Source organism: Amblyraja radiata, chromosome 27 (genome assembly GCF_010909765.2).
Source record: "Amblyraja radiata isolate CabotCenter1 chromosome 27, sAmbRad1.1.pri, whole genome shotgun sequence".
NCBI classification, from domain to species: domain Eukaryota; kingdom Metazoa; phylum Chordata; class Chondrichthyes; order Rajiformes; family Rajidae; genus Amblyraja; species Amblyraja radiata.
The window spans coordinates 29,062,290-29,084,254 of NC_045982.1; the positions used below are offsets into that span (position 1 = coordinate 29,062,290).

Below are 21,965 nucleotides of genomic sequence, written 5' to 3' on the forward strand. Positions count from 1 at the left end.
TTTTTAAAAACTATTTTAAGACTTGTTTCTAAAGCCTCTTTGTCAAGCTTTTAGTCATCCTTTCTCTGCCCACTTTCATTTGCTTTTCTGAATCCATCAATGACATTTAACTGAGTCTAAACACAACTTTAGCATGTTTTGGCTCAGCTCGTTCTAAATCAGCTCCCTTCACTGTCCTTCAATGGAAGGTTTGCTTCTTTCTCCTCTTCACCAGGCCCCATTACAGATCCCAACTTTAAGATGTCTGTTTTCCTGTTACCATTCTTGTTACGTAGATAGATACAAAAAGCCAGAGTAACTCAGTGGGACAGGCAGCATCTCTGGAGAGAAGGAATGGGTGAGGTTTCTTTCAGACCATTTATTTTTACCTTTTATTAACTTTACTTCATGAAGTGTCAATTTTTACTGTACCAAAAGCTACCAAAAGGGGCAAAGTTTATTGGAGATATGCAGGTCAAGCTCTCTACACAGAGGGTGGTGAATGCCTGGAATATGCTGCTGGGGTGGTGGTGGAGGCAGATGCTATAGTGGCATTTAAGGGGCTTTTGGATAGGCACATGGATATGCAGGGAATGGAGTGTTATGCATTATATCAAGGCAGGTAAAGGGTTGGACATAGCATCATGTACAGCACAGACTTTGTGGGCCGAAGGGCCTGTTCCTGAGCTGGACTGGTCTATGTTCTCTGTTCAAAATCCCAATTCACCAAGAACAAGAGCACATGAGACTTCATTAGTTTTTACCATAAGCCATTAACAGAACTGACTAGCTGTCAGCTGAAGTGCTCCATTTCCATCCATTCTGCTACATTTTTCTCATACATTGTGAACCTTTCCGAGCCACTTTATTGAAACATTCGGAGAATTCATTATCGTGGATCTGCTGCATTCAGACTGCAATCAGTCTGAAGAAGGGTCTCGACCCGAAACATCACCTTATTCCTTCTCTCCAGAGATGCGGCCTGTCCCGCTGAGTTACTCCAGCATTTTGTGTCTATCCAGCATTCTCTTTACATATTCGATTGATCACTTACTGAAAAAATCTTAATTAATCAGGAGACGCAAGAAGCTGCAGATGTTGAAATTTGGATCAAAAGAAAAACAAAGTGCTGGAATAACTCAGTAGATCAGGTGGAGGGCATAGAGAGGCAACATTTCTGGGTGGGATTTAATTAGTCAGGCACAGCTTTTGTTAAGTGCTGGGATCCCTTAAAATATGTTCTGAATATCTGCTCCCAGACCATAGATTGAGAGAGTCTGCAACATGACTGAAGGTAGACGATTTTCCATCATCTGCAGTTCCTTCTTAAACATGCAACATGACTGACGTTGTTTTACTCTTTTTTCAATAGTGATCTTCATTTTACTGACTCATATGTTTTCATAAATTCAGACGTTATAGGATTATGAAAGAATAACCAAATGTAGAGACGCTGAGCCAAACATAAGATAATAAGGCCTTTAAAAGAGAGGAAGAGAGTTCCAGTAAGTAAGAGGGCAGCACGGTGGCGCAGCGGTAGAGTTGCTGCCTTACAGCACTTGCGGCGCCAGAGACCCGGGTTCGATCCTGACCACAGTTGCTGTCTGTACGGAGTTTGTACGTTATATGGTCATAAGGAATAGGAGTAGAATTTGGCCACCCGGCCCATCAAGTCTACTCTGCCATTCAATCAAGGCTGATCTATCTTTACCCTCTCAACCTCCTTCTCTTGCCTTCATGCCATAAATCCAGGCTAAACTCAGACTAAAACATCCTGTCAACCTCCACCTTAAAATATCCATCGACTTGGCCTCTGCAGCCTTCTGTGGCAACGAATTGTTTAAATCCGTGCCAGGTGTTGCAATACCCTAATGTTTGCACTAAACTGTGAAATGACAGTCTTCCAAACTATTATTTAAAAAGATTGCATGGTATGATGAATTAGCTGGGTGGGGTTGAATAGTAATAATTATGTGTAGATGCTGGAAAAAAGCTGGAGTAACTCAGTGGGTCAGGCAGCACCAAAGTCAACTCCAAGCTGGATGAGATTCAATTCAGCAGGTTGAATGCAAAGGGGTCAGTAGTGATAATTATTATCAATTTGTGATCCTTGGGTGGTTAAAATCATCACCAAAGTCTACCCCAAGCCAGGCTGTCAAATGTCCCCCCACCCATGTTGAGCCATTGGTCGGTTGTGGTGAAGATCCCGCCCTAATGGGAAGAGGCGACTCTCCAATTGGTTAAGACGCTGCGGCTGCGACTGGGCGGCGGAGCTGCCGATCAGAGGCGGGCGGTCTGTCTGTCTGCGGGGCGGGGAGCCGGTGTAGAGTCACTGAGAGAGGGGCAGGGAGAGCGCTGTCCGCCGCTGCTGTCAGCGGAGACTGCAAGTTGCTGCACACGAGTGGAGTGTGCAGGAAGGAATTTGCATGTGCTGGTTTAAACTGAAGACAGACACGAAAATGCTGGAGTAACTCAGCGGGACAGGCAGCATCTCTGGAGAGAAGGAATAGGTGACTCTTCGGGTCGAGACCCTTCTTCAGACAGGAGTGGAGTGGACTGGATTGGATTGACGTGGGCAGGAGGGAGCTGGTGGGCATTTAGAATGACTTCTGTGTGGAGCGCTCGCCTGCGCTTCAGCCGCCTCGTCCTGTTGAACTTTCTCCTGCACAGTGGCCGCGGCGCCGCCAACGAAGGTGAGTGGGGTCGGCTGGGCTGGGGTGGGCTGGGGTCGGCTGGGCTGGGGTCGACTGGGCCAGCCCGAGTTCAGCCGCAGAGGCAAGGCTGGCGAGCGAGGGTTGGCAGAGCGGGCGGGCGGTTCGAGTCCCGGACAGGGATCTCTCCCCTCTCTCCTCTCGCCAGCTCTGGCCACACTCTCACCTGCACGAGTTGGGTGTATACGCGGGGCTGCGGGCAACCCGTTCAATAGAGAGAGGGTGCACATGTCCAGTGCCAAGCCTCTGCTAACCCTAAGAGAGAGGGAGAGAGGGGAGAGAGACTGACTGAATGCAATGTGAGAGTGAATACAAACACAAAATGCTGTAGTAACTCAGCTGGACACAGCATCTCTGGAGAGAAGGAACGGGTGGCGTGAGAGAATGAATGTAGTGTGTATGTGAGGGACTGTAAATGCAATGTGTATGAGGGAGAGTGAAAGATTTAATGCTGTGCGTGTGAGGGAGAGGGTGTAGTGTAGTGTAGTGTATGTAGTGTATGAGGGACTGAATGTTGTGTGTGAGATAGATTGTGACTACAGTGTGTGTGAGTGACTGCATGCAGCGTGTGTGTGTGTGTGTGTATGCGATAGAGAGAGACGCTCTTTTAAAAGTGTGAAAGGGAATTTTTCGTACGAGAGAGCGCGGATGGTGCATTGTAGTACATTGTGAGAGAATACTCTGTATGAATGTTTGTGGAAGTGAATGGTGTGTGGATGGAGCGTGGGGCGGAGAGTTCCCGTGTCAGTGTGAATGCTGTGTGTGTATGTATGTGACGGGGAGTGTGAATGGTGTGGGGAAAGCGTGCTCGGTTGGTCTGGTGAACGAGAGTCTATGAGAGATTGGGTGCTGTGGATGTGAGTACATGTGTGCGAGAGAATGGTGTTTCTGTGTCGGAGGGAGTGAATGTTGGGGGGGGGGGGGAGAGGGAGGAGAGAGAGAGAGAGAGGTGCAGTGAGTGTCAGAAGGTAATGGATGCGTGGCTCTGTGTGGGGGAGGGATAACAGTTTGCACAGTATATGTGTGAATGAATGAGATAGAATTATTATGCGGATAGATGAGTGGTGTACACTGTGTGAGAACGACGTGTGTTATGCGTGTGTGAAAGAAAGGGAGAGTGAATGATGTGCTGTGTGTGTGAGGGAAAGGGGTGGGTGGTGACTACAGTGAGTGAGTGTCTAGTGTGTGTGTGAGAGTGTATATACAGTGTGTGTGTGAGAGTGTATATACACAGTGTGTATCCACTGTGTGTGTGAGAGTGTTCAGTGTGTGTGTATCCACAGTGTGTGAGAGTGTCCAGTGTGTGTGAGAGAGTGTATATCCACTGTGTGTGTGTATCCACTGTGTGTGTGTATCCACTGTGTGTGCGTACACAGTGTGTGTGAGAGTGTGTATCCACTTTGTGTGTGTTTCCAGTGTGTGTGTACACAGCGTGTGCGTGAGAGTGTGTATCCTCTGTGTGTGTGAGAGAGAGAGTGTGTGCACTCAGCGTGATTGTGAGGAAGAGAGTGTAATGTACACAACGTGAGAGAGAGTAAGTGTGTCCACGGCGTGTGAGAGAAAGTGCGGGGTGGGGGTGAATAGTTTGTATGTGTGTGTGTGAGAGAGAGAGGGAGGGAGGGAATAGTGTGCACAGTGTGTGTGTGTGTGAGAGAGCTGGTGTCAATGACTTGTTTTATAAACCTCCACGTTTTGACCATTAAATGCCGGAGTGATGGGGAACTTGATGCCGCCGGACATTTTATAAGATTAACTTTTCATTGATTGCGGGCAAGATTCCTTTTTCCCAGTTCCCCCCAAAAAGTGCTTCACTTTCAGCATTGATTTAATGGGATGTTTTTGGAGTGTGTGGGGGGGAAAAAACCCTGTATGAGAAATGTACAGAAGTGCAGCGGTCGGATAGGTGATAATGGAATTGCAACGGAAACTTCGCCTGTCTGTTTCCAGTCAGAGGTTACCTTGTATCCTGTCAAAAAGCAACGTGGTGTAAATAACTTGTTCGTTATCGTCTCTGGACAGCTATTGTAATTAAGTCGCGGCGGGTGAGAAGGGAAAGTGTTTAGTCATCTGCAATTTGTTCACCAGTTCAGAGCAATTTGACGTTTTCTTTAACAAATCTCATTTCTTTCCGCAATGCCAAGTGATGGTTTTCTTCACCAAGACAGGTGCGCTGCTGACTGCTTCCTACAATAAGCTTTCATTTTCTGGAAACGGTTTCTGATTATAATCATATGTTGATTGCTGTGTATACAATTATGAGAGGAATAGATCCGGTAGATGCACAGTCTCTTGCCCAGAGTAGGGGAGTCGAGGACCAAGGTGAAGGGGGAAAGATTCAATAGGAATCTGAGTAGTAACTTTTTTACACAAAGGGTGGTGGGTGTATGGAACAAGCTGCCAGAGGAGGTAGTTGAGGCTGGGACTATCCCGACGTTTAAGAAACAATTAGACAGGTAAATGGATAGGACAGGTTTGGAGGGATATGGACCAAGCGCAGGCAGGCGGGACTCGTGTAGCTCGGGCCGAAGGGGCTGTTTCCACACTGTATCAGTCTATGACTATGATTCTTTTTTGCCTGGTGTGTGCTTGAGATTTTTGGGATAAGACGTTCCTCCTGCACTGTCTGGAAGCTGGCTGTCGGCTATTGGAAAACAGCAGCGATCAATCGGAGTATTCGAACAAGGCACAGAATGACATCCAGCCCCCGATGCGTATTCGGTTTAAGTTTCAGATATTCAGCATTTGCCGTTTTTGCTTTGAGTGCTTTTAAAACATAATTGTTGTACTTCAATGCCCAATAACATGCAAAGGGCAGCTTCCAGAAACGTGTAGAAAGGAACTGCAGATGTTGGTTTATAATGAAGGTAGACACAAAGTGCTGGAGTAACTCAGCCGGTCAGGCGGCATCGCTGGAGAAAAGGAATAGGTGACATTTCAGGTCGAGACCCTTCTTCAGACTGAGAGTTGGGGGGAAAGGAAAAAATAGAGATAAACGATGATCTAGAGAGATGTAGAACAAATGAGTGGAATATATACAAAAAATTGATCAAATAAACGGTGCATTGTTAGCCGTGGGCTAGGTGAAAACGAGTTACAGACAATGAAACTCGCCAGGAATTACTTCTTGGAGATCTTGCAGTTCAAAGTATCCTCGGTGAAATCACAGTATACATCTAGATATAAGGAACTGCAGGTGCTGGTTTACACAAAAACAAACACACAAAGTACTGTAGTAATTCAACAGGTCAGGCAGCATCTGTGGATACATGTACTCTGGTTAAAGCCTACAGAGTGTGCTTCACATTTGTTGCATTTGTGTGTGTTTCTGTTTTAAGGATCTTGGTGAACATAAAACATACAGCACAGGAATAGACCCTTCAGCCCACAATGTCTATGCCGAACATGATACCATGTTAAACTAATCTCCTCTGTCTGCACGTGATCCAAATCCCTCCATTCCCTGCATTTCCAGGCATTCCCTGTGTTTCCAGGTGCCCATCCTAAATCCTCTTAAACACCACTATCGTATCTGCCTCCACCACCACCCCTGGCAGCGCGTTCCAGGTGACCACCACTCTGTGCAAAAAAAAATGTTTGCCCCGCACATTTAAACCTTGTCCCTCTCACCTTAAAGCTGTGCCCTCTAGTCCTTGACATTTTCAGTCTGGGTAAAGGGTTTTGAGATTTGTGATGTGAAAGGTTTTTGCTTTAGGTCACTTTTCTGTGCAGGTAAACATGAAAAGATTGTTCCTGTCTTGCTTTATATATGCTGATCTAGATAGGGTATCTGATCTGTATTTGTCTCAAATAGATAAGTCCACATCTTTCCAGGTGTCACTATTTATTTGTTAGCTTTTAGTAGATCTCACCGTTACACATTTACACCTGCAGCTAAATGGTTTGCTAGATAGGGCTCTTAAAGATAGCGGTGTCAGGGGATATGGGGAGTAGGTAGGAACGGAGTACTAACTGGGGATGATCAACCATGATCACAATGAATGGCGGTACTGGCTCGAAGGGCCGAAATGCCTACTCATGCACCTATTGTCTATTGTCTATTGACAAATGACTGGAGCGTTAGACATGGATATACTGTAGATGGGCACAAAGTGCTGGAATAACTCGGTGGGTCGGGCAGCATCTCTGAAGAAAAGAGATTGGTCATGTTTCGTGTTGGGACCCTTCTTCAGACATACTGTATAGAGTGTGCCATATAATTGTATTGTATGAAGTGTGCAGTATACTTGTATTGTATGAAGTGTACAGTATACTTTTAGTTTAGTTTAGAGATACAGCACGAAAACGGGCCCTTCGGCCCACCGGGTCCTCGCTGACCAGCGGTCCCCTCATATTAACACTATCCTAAAATACTTATGGAGTGCACAGTGTGCTTGTACTGTAGAGAGTGTGCAGTGTCCTTGTACTGTATACAGGCTCTGCGGAGATACACAGAGAGCAGCCACTCACTCCAAGGCAGAGTGAATGCCCACTGGTCCCTGTGCCGACCCCTGTCACATCACTGGGCTGGGCTGAAGCATTGACACTGGCATCTTTGCTGCCCAGCATAAATGAAATCTCCTGTTCAGGGGTATTTTTCGGTTGGGGAGGGGCTCATTGTCCCATCAGCTCCCTGTTATCTACAAACTAAAATAAAAATGTTTACTTTTTAATTTTTTGGTTTTCATTTCCAGTTTCAACTGACAAAGCATGGGTTTGGTAAGGGTGTGTTTCACTACAAGAGTCTGACTGTATTTACACTGGTTGGATATTCTCCACTATTACTACACCTTAAACTGCAAGCAGGACATTCAGCACATGCTCCATCTGAGCTTCTCCATCTTGCCTTGTTAACTCTTCCTCTGTTTCACCTTCGACATACTTCTTCAATATATCTTTACCGTAAGGTGAACCTGCATTGCTAACCTAGTTCTGTTATCTCTCTTTCCCATTCACTCCCCACACACACTCTGTAATTTAGAGGCCACTTGCTGTACAAACTTGCATGTCTTTGGGATAGTGGAGGTGTGTGGGGGGGGGGGGGGAATGGAACGCCCAGAGGAAGCACATGTGGTCTTGGGGAGAAGGTGCAGGCTCCACATGGACAGCACCCAAGGTCAGGATCGGACCCGGGTTACTGGCATTGTGAGGCATTGTTTACCAGCTGCACCACTGTAGTTGAGGTTAGTAACAGCCTGCGTGCTCCAACCACTTTCTGGGTAAAGACATTTCTTCTGAATATTAGATTTATTAGTGATCACATGGTTTTATGATCTCCCTATAATTGGAAGCGTCTACATTAAACTTATCCAACCACATGTTTATTTTAAAGACCTTTTTATGAGATGAAAGAGACCAAGCTTGAAAGTTCTAACCTTTAAGACTTGCTGTTCTTAGAGAGCGCAGGCAGATAGATCGCATTACTCCTTTCTGCAGACCATATTATTCGGTAATAATCTCTTTACTTTCAACCAGATGGTCTTAATAGACCTTAAATCTCCGCTGATTCATGTCGGTTCCTGACGGGATGATGCTGACTGATCATTGCAACCTAGTGACTGCCTTGTCTTGCTTACAGTTTCCTTCTGAATATATGCATCATGTATTCTGATTCATTATTCTGCAGCGTTGCATGCTCCAGACGGCGTTGCATCTGTGCCGTTTATTCACGGTCCCAATGATGTCTCCCTTTATCCCACAAGGCAGTATTTGTACAAATTGTCAACTCCGCATGCAGGTTTACATTTTCATGTCTAAATTTTGCTCCGTTATATTTTGATCTGTTTGCTCTTTGCATGCAATTCCACAAGCATTTTATCGGGATGCATCACAGTGCGGTTTGGGAACAGCTCCGTCCAAGACCGCAAGAATTTTCCTATTTGTATACCTGTCCAGGAGTCCTTTAACTACTTTTATAGTAACTGGCTCAACTACCTCCTCTTGCAGCTTATTCCATATACCCAGCACCCTGGGAATGGAAAAGGTTGCCCCTAAAGTTCCTATTAAATCTTGATCATCTCACCTGGAACCAATGCCCTTTGGTTCTTGATTCCTCTACTCTGGGTAAAAGACTCTGTGCATTCACCCTTTCTTTCCCCTTAACCATTAGATTGAACATACTGACCTTTCTGTCCTGGGCTTCCTCCACTGTCAGAGTGAAGCCATGTGCCAACTGGACGAACAGCTCCTCATATTTCACTTGGGCAGCCTACAACCCAGCGGCATGATTATTGATTTCTCCCATTTCAGGTAACCCTTGCATTCCCTCTCTCCCCGTCCTTCCCCCACACTAGTCCTCCTGATCGCTTCACTATTCGTATCCCTTCGTTATCACCTCTTCCACAGCCAACAATGGACCATTGTGGGCTCCACCTTCCCTTGGTCATCGGAGCTCATCTGATTTGGTGTTTACCAAATAGCCAAAAGGTTACTTGTGGGAGTAACTATGTGAATGCAAGAAAGATCATATTGGGCTTAATTCCCGCAATCGAGTGTCTTGTCAGGATGGACAAGCAGTCTTTCCCAATGGTCAAGGGATAATGTACTGTTGTTAGGTTTCTTCCAATGGGATCAACATAGAAACGTAGAAATTAGGTGCAGGGGTAGGCCATTCGGCCCTTCGAGCCTGCACCGCCATTCAATATGATCATGGCTGATCATCCAACTCAGTATCCCGTACCTGCCTTCTCTCCATACCCTCTGATCCCCTTAGCCACAAGGGCCACATTTAACTCCCTCTTAAATATAGCCAATGAACTGGCCTCGACTACCCTCTGTGGCAGAGAGTTCCAGAGATTCACCACTCTCTGTGTGAAAAAAGTTCCTCTCATCCAATGTGGTTTGAGTCTTTGTCTACAGGAGGAAGAAACGATGAAAGTAAGAATCGTATGATTTTTACACCGCTCCATAATATGTAGATGCTCTCTGAATATGTGTGATTTTGGTTTGTGCCTTAATGCAAAGGAAACACGTTTCACAAGTTGAACAGGTGGAGTTGCAATGGAAAGTTGAAAAAGTGCCGCCAGCCAACTAACGTGGAAGGAGAGAGAAACATTTTTTATCTTTGGAGAGCCAGAAACATATTATAGCCTGGATTTCATGACCAGCAGCAAACAAATTCTTTTACAGCCTTTGTCCACAAACGCACTGTGGAATTTTAAGCTTTGTTTTGCGGACTCTGTGACTGCTCCTCTAAATCGGACAAGATCAAGGAATACAGTGATTTTTCAACCAAACGGAGTGGACAATCCTTTTTGTTTATGTAGTGTGCAGGAGGTATAAATCGTTAAATCTAACTCTATACTCCATCATTGACGAAAGAAAGTGAAACGGGTTTGATTCAACGCAGAGACAGACAGATGGTTGAAAAATCTGTGACTCAAATCTTTAGTAAAGATATCGGGCTGATTTAAAATGTAAGGTTCCTGTGCTGTAGAGGTGGGTGGTGTTTTTAACATGCAGTTATGTTTGATCCAGTGGATAACCAGGATGAGCAGTGACTTTCCCTGCTGGTTTAACTAATCCAATTTCATGCCCTTTCCATGTTTGAATGTTGAGTCTGTGAAGAGTTTATGGAAGAGCAAGGCGAACAAACGTCCTGATTTCCATGCTCAGCGGTGTGTGTGTTCACTCGCCGGTAGGTGCTCCCTGATTTATTCTTCCATGACAGCAAGGGCCACTTCTCTCGCCGTTACTCCAGACTCCAGAATCAGGGCTGACACTCCTGCAGGATGACCTTTCGCCTGCACCATCAGGCAGACACTGTGCCGCAGTGCCAGTGGGCACATAATTGCCCTCCTGCCCTCTGTCAGTGCCAGTTTGCTGTCAGCTGCTCTGTGATGTGTGAGTGAAGTGGCAGCTGGCTTTCATTCAACCTCAGTGGCTCGGGCTGAGCAGGACGACAGAGCACGGAGATTTCTATCTCACCCTGTGCTGCGGTCTACCCTGTCATCACGCCGCCCCTAGGAGCACATTAAAACCTCCAGTAATAGTCATCAAGTGATACAGTGTGGAAACAGGCCCTTTGGCCCACTTGTCCACACCGGCCAACATGTCCCAGTTACCTGCACTTGGTCCACATCCCTCCAAACCTGTCCTATCCATGTACCTGTCCAACAGTTTCTTAAATGTTGAGATAGTCCCAGCCTCAACTACCTCATCTGGCAACTTGTTCCAGACACACACACAACTTTGTGTGAAAAAGTTACCCCTCAGATTTACATTAAATCTTTTCCCATTTAACTTGAACCTATGTTCTCTATTTCCCCTACTCTGGGCAAGAGACTCCATGCATCTACCAGTTATATGAAGTTTGAACATTTTATTTTACCACATGATGGAGGACAGCAGCTAAACTTTAATGTGGCATTTAATTCAATGCTTAAAGCTTAATGCTATAAATTTGACGAGCAAAATATTTAGGAATCGTACTCATCAATAAAGGTACATAGGATATAACTTAAGTTCCAAGTTCCAAGTTCCAAGTTCCGGGGGCTTTGACTTTGACTCTGACTCTGACATCGGGGGGGAGAGTGCAGTGGAGAGATACGTTTTTTTTGCCTTCCATCACAGCGATGTGATGGATGTTTGTGTAAACTGTGTTGTGTCTCGGGTCTTTTTTGTTTTATAATGTATGGCTGCAGAAACGACATTTCGTTTGGACCTCAAGGGGTCCAAATGACAAATAAATTGAATTGTATTGTATTGTAAATTGCCTTTGGTTTGCTTAAGATCTTTGCTCAAAAATATCATGGCAAGCCCTTTGCAAAAGGGGTAATGCTGAAGATTACGTACAAATAAATTTGAAATATTAATTTGGATTGGCCTGAGATGTAAAATAAAATGCATCTGGGTGTGAATCTATTGTGTGCTCACGTAGCCACAAGTAACATACTAAAATAGTCATCTTGCACCACGGGATTGTCAGATGGCAATCAATCCCCAGGGAGGTCGGTTTTCAATTTAATCTGAAGAAGAGACCAGACCTGAAATGTCGCCTATCGATGTTCTCCCGGGGTGCTGCCTGACTCGCTTAGTTTCTCCTGCATTTTGTGTCTTTTTTTTAAACCGACTTAAAATAGATTTGGGCAAAATGGTATGAACTGAAGGCACTGGCTTGTTTCATTGTTGTATTGATGAAGGTCACATCAATGAAGGTCACATTTGACAGGAGTTGTGAGTCTCACGCCAGCCACTCCCTCTTCTCCCCTCTCATCAGGCAAGAGGTACAGAAGTGAGAAAACGCATACCTTCAGATTCATGGATAGTTTCTTCCCAGTTGTTATCAGGCATCTGAACCATCCTATCACCAACTAGAGAGCGGTCCTAACTTGTTACCTACCTCATTGGAGACCCTTGGACTATCTTTAATCGGACTTTACTGGACTTTATCTTGCACTAAAGGTTATACCTTTAAAAAGGAGATGAGGAGAAATTTATGTTGCCAGAGGGTGGTGAATCTGTGGAATTCATTGCCACATGTGGCTATGGAGGATGTCAATTGACATTTTTAAGGTGGAGATCGACAGTTTCTTGTTAGTAATGGTGTCATGAGTTATGGGGAGAAGGCAGAAGAATGGGGTTGAGAGGGGAAAGATAGATCAGCCATGATGGAGTAGACTTGATGGGTTGTATGGCCTAATTCTGCTCCTATAACTTGTGAACTTTATATTTGCACTGTGAATAGCTTGATTGTAATCATGTATAGACTTATTGCTGACAACGAAACTAAACTACCCTTCTGACATTGTAGTATTGCTTCAAGGAATGTTGCAACAAAATTGATCCATATTCTGAAGAGGACGGACTCCATTTGGGCTGCAAAATGACCAGCAAGGGGTAAAACGGAGGGGAGCTCGCCTGGGATGCCAGGTGTTGCTGTTGAGCCCTCTGAAGATGTCAACGAAACACCAAGGAAGGAGGATGCCCACCTGATGATGCCAATGAAGTCTTTACCCCTACCCCCAATCAAGATATTAAGAAGGTGCCAATTATAGTAGGGATTGTAATATCAAGTAATAGAAGTTCAACTATGGCATTTGCCTTTTTATTTTGAGGGACGAAAAGGTGGAATCTACCTCATCAAGTCCCTGACCTGAGCCAAATTAGTTTAGAGGCATCGCCAAGCCTAGGGCTTGGATTAAGAATCTGTATCATCAAGCCTGTGTCTGGTTGGCCTCTAGTCACAAGCTGCCTACAAATGTATATCCTTGGTTAAAGTCTCTGCTCTTCACCATACTGTTCCAGAGTGGAAGAGCAGCACGGGCGCAGGGAGGAGGCAAAATGAGTTCATAAGTGATAGAATCAGAATTATGCCATTTGGCCCATTATGTCAATACCATTCAATCATGGCTGATCTATCTCTCCCTCCTAACCCCATTCTCTTGCCTTCTCCCCATAACCCCTGACACCCGTACTAATCAAGAATCTGTCCATCTCTGCCTTAAAAATATCAATTGACTTGGCCTCCACAGCCTTCTGTGGCAATGAATTCCGCAGATTCACTACCATCTGTTTGTTTTATGCTCCGTGCATGCTCCTCATCTGGCCTGGGGAAAGCAAAACATAGTGTAGTTGTGCCTCGTGAGGGAGTGAGGCTGAGGATTGCTCCAAGTGCTGGATTAGAAGCTGGCGGCCAGTCTTGCTGCAGGTTAATGAACACTGAAGCAGGCTTGAGGGGCTGGATTGCCTGCTACTGTGGTTGTGTTAAATTGCAGCAATGATGGTCCATTCCAGGAGTGTAGTGTTTAATCATCTAATGCACCGAGCCCGGAACTCTGAGATTCTTTCTTGTTGCAGTTTTACAGGCAAATTAACGCAACATATTAACCATCAATAATCATAATGCAGTAAATCCGTTATATTAGATAACCAAACCACATCGTGCAAACTGAAGCACGCAGTGCAACCCATTTACGAAGTTCATAATAGTTCGGTACTTGATTAAAGTTGTGTGGGTCAAGAGCCTAATAGTTGATAGGAAGAAGCTGCTCTTGATAGAGGTCACAGCTTAAGGATAGAGGGGAAATCCTTTAGGACCGAGATGAGGAAAACATTTTTCACACAGAGAGTGGTGAATCTCTGGAACTCTCTGCCACAGAAGGTCGTTGAGGCCAGTTCATTGGCTATATTTAATAGGGAGTTAGATGTGGCCCTTGTGGCTAAAGGGATCAGGGGGTATGGAGAGAAGGCAGGTACGGGGTACTGAGTTGGTTGATCAGCCATGATCATATTGAATGGCGGTGCAGGCTCGAAGGGCCGACTGGCCTACTCCTACTCCTGCACCTATTTTCTATGTTTCTATGTTTCTAAGAGGTATCAAGGCCAGAGTAACTCAGCGGGTAGGCAGCATCTCTAGATAGAAGGAATTGGTTACGTTTCGAGTCGAGACCCTTCTTCAGACTGAGAGTCAGGGGAGAGGGTGACACAGAGAAAAGTAAGGGTAAGGTGTGAAAACAAGACACCAAAAGAGATGAAGCTCCAGGAAAATGTAGAATTGATTATTGATAGCTAGGAGAAGGTGAGAACAAGGCAAACAAATAAAATGTAATTGGGGAAAGTCAGACTAGTCTGAGAACTGGGAAGTGGGAGGCATGGAGAGAGAGGGAAAGCAAGGGTTACTTGAAGTTAGAGAAGTCAATGTTCAAACCACTGGGGTGGAAGCTGCCCAAGTGAGGTGCTGTTCCTCCAATTTGCACTGGGCCTCACTCTGACAGTAGAGGTTAGTTTAAAGTGGCATCATATTGGGCATGGACATTGTGGGCCGAAGGGCCTGTTCCTCCGCTGCACTGTTCTGTGTTCCAAGTAGAATCAGCACTGTGGGTAGTGATTTGACTAAAGTCACATTATATGATACAGGAGTAAGTTTAAAGGTTGCAAGGAATTGTTGACTCCTGTTAGGAATCTCTGGCTGCAAGGCAGGAAGGCTCAGTGTAATGTGTGTTGCCACATTACACTGGAGATGTATGATGAGACTTCACAAATGCCACGGGGCAGTTCCAATGGGGGGCCCTGTCACCGTGAGAAGGTTCTCAGTGGAGTTGCGGAGAATGTCAACGAGAGAAACATCGCCTGTGGTGATGTGACCTACAAGCGATTACCGTGATAAGTCAAGGTTTCTTCCTCACCTCGTATCTTCCCAGGCAATCTGATGCAGTAGAAATTATTGTCACTTTGTGTTTCTGGTTCTGCCATTCTTCCTTGTACTTCTCCATGGTTTAAGTCTCTCTTGGAGAGACACAAAATACTGGCGTAACTCAACGGGTCAAGCAGCATCACTGGAGAAAAGGAATAGGTGACGTTTTGGGTCAAGACCCTTCATCATACCATTTTGTTCTCAGCATTTTGTGTCTATCTTCGGTGTAAACCAGCATCTGCAGTTCCTTCTTGTACTTTAAGTCTCTCTTGCTGCTCGGCTGAGGCAGTCGTGAGGATCAAGTCACATCCCACATCTCTGCAGTGTGATGAGGCAACTCGCGTTCGTTCACTCAGCCTTCCCGCCTTGCAGCCAAAGATCCTGAACAGCAGTCAATCCCCCGCAACCTTTTACTTCTGTATCACTGAACGTCACTTTTGTCAAATCTCTCCCCATGTCCTCCATTTTCACACTCCCCTGACCTTCCTTTCATCACATTCCCCATTCTCCATCGCTGTTTCTTTCTGATGTTGATTATCTTTTTAACCTCTTTCACATTTCTATTACAAACCCAAATGCCTCCTGCCAAAACACTCCATTTAAATCTTCAACTCAGCCCTTCTCCTTGCTCATCCCAATTCTAATACCGAATATCCACCCTCCCTATTGATTTCCTGTGCGGCTGTATACAACACAGTGGCGTGGTGGTAGAGTTGCTGCCTCACGGCGCCGGAGACCCGGGTTCGATTCTGACTACGGGTGTTGTGTGTACAGAATTTGTATGTTCTCCCTGTGTCCGCATGTTCTCTCTGGGTGCTCCGGCTTCTTTCCACACTTCAGAGACGTGCAGATTTGTAGGCGAATTGCCTTCAGTAAATTGGCCCTAATTTCTAGGATAGAACTAGTCTACAGGTGAACGTTGGTCATGTGGGCCAAAGGACTTGCTTCCCCGCTGTATCTCTAACCTGAAACTAAAACAGGCTCAAAAGCACCATTATTACCTATTTCCTTTGCTCATTCCATACACCCACCACACTTATCTATTCCCCTCATGATTTCATACATTTACCGGAAGTTAGGCAGGCTAGGAATGTATTCCTTGGAGTGCAGGAGTAATCTGATCGACCTGTTTAGTTTATTGTCACGTGTACCAAGGAATTGTGAAACGCTTTTGTTGCGTGCTAACCAGTCAGCGGAAAGAGCGTACATGATGGTTCGATTGTCATCATGTGCTGTCTTTCCGCTGTGGTTAGAATTGCAACAAGAGCTCTTCACACTATCTCAGTACACATGACAATAAACTAAATGTCTATAAGATCGCAACTGTGTACCAGGGAATAAATTCCTAGCCTGTCCAACCTCCTGTACATTGGTGAGACAAAGCGTAGACTTGGTCCACCAAGGCATACTGGATCTCCCAGTTACTAACCATTTTAACTCCCCTTCCCATTCTCGTACTGGCCTTTCAGTCCTGGGCTTCCTCCATTGTTAGAATGAGGCCACATGCAAACTGGAGGAGCAGCACCTCATATTTCATCTGGGATAGCTTACAATGCAGTGGTATGAACGTTGAGTGCATTAATTTTGGGTAACTTCTACAAATACTCTCCTCTCCCTTCCTTCTTAAACGTCGGTTAATCAGTCCCACTATTTGCAACGATGTATCCCTCTTGGGATCGCACTGCGCCCAACCAACAATCGGCCTATCACGGAACCTTCTTATCCGAATTCATCTGATCAAAAGTACTTGGTTCAAACTCAAGCATGTGTGAGGTAGAGATATTTTGAACAGAAATGTTAAATACACCAGCTACATCAAAGGAGAAATTAAATTATCTTACCATGGTTTTTTTAATTTGTTTTGCTTCAACATTTATTTTGACCTTTCTAAAGTTCACCAATTTATGGGAGAATTGTCAGATTGAAACAACTTCAGAATGTATTTTTAATCAAATCACATCATCAAAAACATTCTGATTATAAAATAGAAGTGTGTAGTACCTTTTTAGATGAAATTGTCTATTGTGGCACCACCTAAAGGTGTGCTTGGTATTGCAGGCATAGATGATAAATACATTTGAAATATATTTAAATAGTTAAAATGGAAGCTGTTCTCTATCAAATAAAGGTAGGGTTGAGAAAGTCTTTATGCAGAATCACAATACATTCAATTATTGTGGCAGCTTGTTTAAAGAGCTGGTATTTCTAGATTGTCTTGGGCTATTCCATGGAAACATTGGACCATTGTATTCCTGAGAAGTTATCCCTGTTATCCCATGCGAGAGTAAGGTCTGCTTGTGTCAGTTTATCAGAAGATGCAAGAATGACTGAACTGCTTGTAACATTACCATGCCTCGCAGCACCAGAGACCTGGTTCGATCCCGATCTTGTGTGCTACCTCACCTCTTTTCTCTCTGTGATGGTGTGGGTTTCCTCCCACGTCCCAAAGACATGTGGGTTTGTCAGTTAATTGGCCTCGAAAATTGCCCCTAGTATGTGGGGAGCGAATACGAAAGTGGGATAACATAGAACTAATATGAATGGGTGATTTATTGTATAAAAATTGATCTATTGTAGGGGGGGGGGGGGGGAAATCGGTGGGCCGAGGAGCCTAATTCCATGCTGTATCACTAAACTAAACGATGCATTAAACCATTGTGAGACGCTAAGTACTGGATTATCCTTGTGTATAAACCAACATCTGCAGTTCCTTATTTCTACATTCAACCATTATATTCTTGCAATGGCATCTCTATTGTCACCAGGTCTTGTTGTAGCAGTTATAAGAAGGTGCAAGAGCTGCTGAACTGTTTGTACTACAATGCCGCACAACACCAGAGAGCTGGGCTCAATTCTGACCTCCAGTGCTGTGTGTGTGGAGTTTGCATGTTCACTCTGTGACCACGTATGTTTACTCTGCTTTCCTCCCCAAGATGTGTGCGTTTGTAGGTTATTTGACTGCTGCAAATTGTCCCGAGTGCGCAGGGAGTGGATGAGATGATGGGATAACATTGAAATAGTGTGAATGGATGATTAGTGGTCGGCGTGGACCCAGTGGGTCATAGGGCCTATTTCCAGGCTGTATCTCTAAACTAAACAATGTCCAGAGCATAAAATGCTACTTGAGATGTTACACAACAACATTGCCAAGGTAAATCAGCTTTGAAATTCAGGTACAAAATCTCTGCCTCTAGTTCCATTGCTCATTGCTTGCGTGTAAGAAATGTTGCTTCACAAAACAAACATTAAATCATTGCAAACTTTTTAACTCTTGTGTATAGCTGAGTTCCTTGTTTTTTCTGTGTGCTTTTAATGTGGAAATAAAAATGATTTAAAGTTAACATGGCATTTTCTACCTTTCCACATGTGAGTGGTTGAACGGGGACAAGGGTTTTTAAGGACCAAATTCGAATGGAAAGCTATTACTTTTACTAATGGAAAGCTGGTAATACCAGACCTTGTGACAATGGAGATACTATTGCAGGATTACAATGGTTTAATGTTGAAACAAGTAACTGCAGATGCTGTTGGGAAATGGCAATGTAGTAATGTGTAGAAGAGTTCACATGATGTACTAGAATTGCGGCTGTTTCATGTTTCTGGGTCTAGGTATGGACTACTTCTGCATCCTCTCCTTTCTCCTCCCTCACTTCATTATAAGTTGCAATAGTTTCAATTTTTATTTCCTCCAATTCCATTCTGCATAACCCTCAATCTGGTTGAACTGCCAATCCCTCTTTCTTTGTTCTACCATTGTGTTTGGAGCAAGCCGCTGGTGGTTTATGGTTTCACAACTAACATCGAGAAGAGAGGAGGCGTTTCTGAGACTAACCTGTCTCGTGCAAAACCGGGAGGTTTCTGATGCAATAACTATCACAATGAGCTCTCAAAGGTTTCATCAGGGTGGAGGGAGCTTGCCTGGTGGGTGTTTATCTGGCCCTGTCATGGGAGAATGATTCAGAAGATGAAATAAGTGCAGGAAGAGCGAGGAAACTTTGAGTCTGAATGTTGCAGATGCTAGAAATCTGAAATAAAATGCTGGAAATAATTTGGAAGTTGGGCAGCATCTATGGAGAGATATAAACTGTAAACCTACAGCGTGGAAACGGGCCCTTCAGCCATACCACGTCCTTGCTAACCAGCAATCACCCCGTACACTAGCACTATTCTACACAGTAGGGACACCTTACAACTCTACCAAAGCCAATTAACCTACAAACCTGTACCGTATGTCTTTGGGGTGTGGGAGGAAACTGGAGCACCCGGAGAAAACCCATGTGGTCACAGGGAGAATGAACAAACTCTGTACAGACAGCACCTGTAGTCAGGATTAAACCCAGGTCTCTGGTGCTGTAAGGCAGCAACTCTACCGCTGCGCCACTCTGCTGCCCAGTCTGTTGAATTGTCAATTTGTTGACTTGAAACATTAACTCTGCTTTTCCAGATACTAAGGTCTGAAGAAGGATCTCGACCTGAAACATCACCCATTCTTTCTCTCCAGAGATGCTGCCTGTCCTGCTGAGTTACTCCAGCAATTTGTGACATCTTGAGTAGCTCTTTGTGATTGATTCTATCACATTGCGCTTCAACGACGTCTCAAATCTGCCAGTAGATAAACCATTGTAAAGATACCAATGTCCTTGTTGATCAAAGCCCTTTGTCCCTTCCTCAGCTGAGACTCCATGCAGCTTCATCAGGCGACTTGGTCCTTTTTTGTGCAATTCCTCCCACCATCCTATTCAAAAGAAATGTCCAGCTGTCTCCTAAAATAACAACAAATGCATGCAAGAAACTCAGTTAAGTTGAATGGATAGGACAAATATAGAGGGATATGGGCCAAGCGCAGGCAAGTGGGACTGGTGTGGATGGAACATGTTGGTCGGTGTGGGCAAGTTGGGCCGAAGGGCCTGTTTCCACACTCTATGATTCCATGTGTAAGAAGGAACTGCAGCTGCTGGTTTAAACCGAAGATAGACACAAAAAGCTGGAGTAACTCAGCGGGACAGGCAGCATATCTGGAGAGAAGGAATGGGTGACATTTCAGGTCGAGACTCTTCTTCAGACTGGTTCGGGATAAGGGAAACGAGAGATGTAGACAGTGATGTAGAGAGATAAAGAACAATGAATGAAAGATATGCAAAAAAAGTAATGATGATAAAGGAAACTGGCCATTGTAAGCTGTTTGTAGCATAAAAATGAGAAGCTGGTACGATTTGGGTGGGGGAGGGAATGCCGGGGCTACCTGAAGTGAGAGAAATCAATATTCATACCACTGGGCTGTAAGCTGTCCAAGCAAAATATGAGATGCTGTTCCTCCAATGTGCATTTAGCCTCACTCTGACAATGGAGGAGACCGAGGACAGAAAGGTCTGTGTTGGAATGGGAAGGATAATTAGTATCCAGCAACCGGGAGATCAGGTTGGTTCACACGGGCTGAGCGAAGGTGTTCCGTGAATTCCTCTATGATTCTATGACTTCAAATTACATTAGATTTGAGTTGGGTGTGCTAACTTTGTTTTCTTTAGGGAAGGGTATCGAGAACCTCCCATTCCCATAGTTGGATCATTGCAGGAAAATCTGTGTGCAGATTTAGAATCGGGACCAGGTGATTATTGTGCATCCCATGTTGGCTTTATTGGCATTTCCCATTGAGAACCCCAGACGATTAATGATTGCTTGAATAAGAAGTGAATCAATAATTCAATGTGAGGAGCAGGCAAAAGCAACGCTGGTTAATCTGACTAGCTTTGCACGTGAGCACCTTTTTTCAATTTAATGTTGATTTTTAATAATGGAATAACTTAAGGGGAAGCTTTAAATATAATTGTAACAATATTCTTCCTTGGAGGGAGCTTTGGTGTAAACTTTTAAATTGTTAATTAATTTGTGAGTTGTTAGCATTGAATACTAATATCTTGGAAAGCCACTGAATTCTAATATTTGGGAAGAGCATTGAATATGCTACAAGGGAGTTAGAATAACATGCATCTAATAGAGAGGAGATAGTAATGGAAATGTAACACCTTCTCTCAGCTCAGCCTCAGTTAATACCAGTACATATGATTAAGGTGAGGTGGAAAGATTTAATAGGAACCTGAGGGGCAACCTTTTTTACACAAGGGTGGTAATTGCATGGAACGGGCTGCCAGAGGAGGTATTTGAAGCAGGTTTTATTGCAATGATTAAAAAACATTTGGACAGTTGCATTGTTAGGAAAGGTACAGAAGGATATGGGCCAAATGCAAGTATTGGGACTAATGTAGATGGGGCATACTTGTTGTCGTGGTCATGTTGGGTCAAAGGGCCTGTTTCCACACTGTATCACTGATGACTCATCGACTGACCACCCGGTAACAAATCTTGGAACGGACACGACATTGAATCAGGTAAGTGGTAAAACTCTTGAAAAACGAGCAGCTGGACACGTTCTTCAGACCTGCAAGTGTGGTTGGACTAAAGTAACATCAGCTCGTGGTCTCAAAATTAATCAGGGATGGAAGAAAATCCCCAACTCAGGGCCCCGCATTGACCAGATTCTGTCAAGAGGAAGGTCCAATTAGTCGGATGAAACTCAGCAGCAGGAAGAATCCCACAGTCCACAGAGCATCAGCACCCTACGGAATGTGGCAGAAGTTTCAGGCAACAGTCCAAGACGCAACCAAGCACATCGTAAAGTGGAGAACATGCAAGGATGTAAGCCGTTGGTGAAATGGCCAAAGTCTAACAGCAAGGAGTGGGAAATCATCAATGCAGATGTGAACTTAATCTTAAATGGAATCAAGGGATAAGCAGAAAAGAAGTTGGAGAAGATGGGTGATCTAGTCTACAGCTATGGAAAGGTGAAATTTGGTGAGAAGGAACAACTTGGGAGGAAAGATAGGTCTCCTCCCCCCCAAGTCCCGTCGTCTCCAGGAAATCCAATGACTTGTTAAAGAAAGCAAATTCTGCCGAAAAAAGCAGCAATTGGATTTGGATCAAAAGGTGAGACAACAATTGAGCTGCAAGATGAAGACAGGAGGGTATGGAATTGAGGGGGGTGTAACTGGGATGCCAGGTATCACCATTGAGCCCTCTGGAGATGTTGAGGGCTTATCAATGAAACGTCAAAGAAGGAGGGTGCCCACGTGATGACCCCGATGACGTAC

The 21,965-nt window shown here is 44.6% G+C and overlaps 1 protein-coding gene across 1 annotated transcript in view; it reads left to right on the forward strand.

Moving 5' to 3' along the window:
• Positions 1-2,321: 2,321 nt before the first annotated feature.
• epha10 (EPH receptor A10) overlaps positions 2,322-21,965 on the forward strand; it is a 497,371-nt gene continuing 477,727 nt past the window's right edge. The window contains exon 1 of the mRNA XM_033045476.1: positions 2,322-2,672. Coding sequence (XP_032901367.1) covers positions 2,582-2,672 — 91 coding nt within the window. The 5' untranslated portion in view covers positions 2,322-2,581. The remainder of the gene's footprint in view (positions 2,673-21,965) is intronic.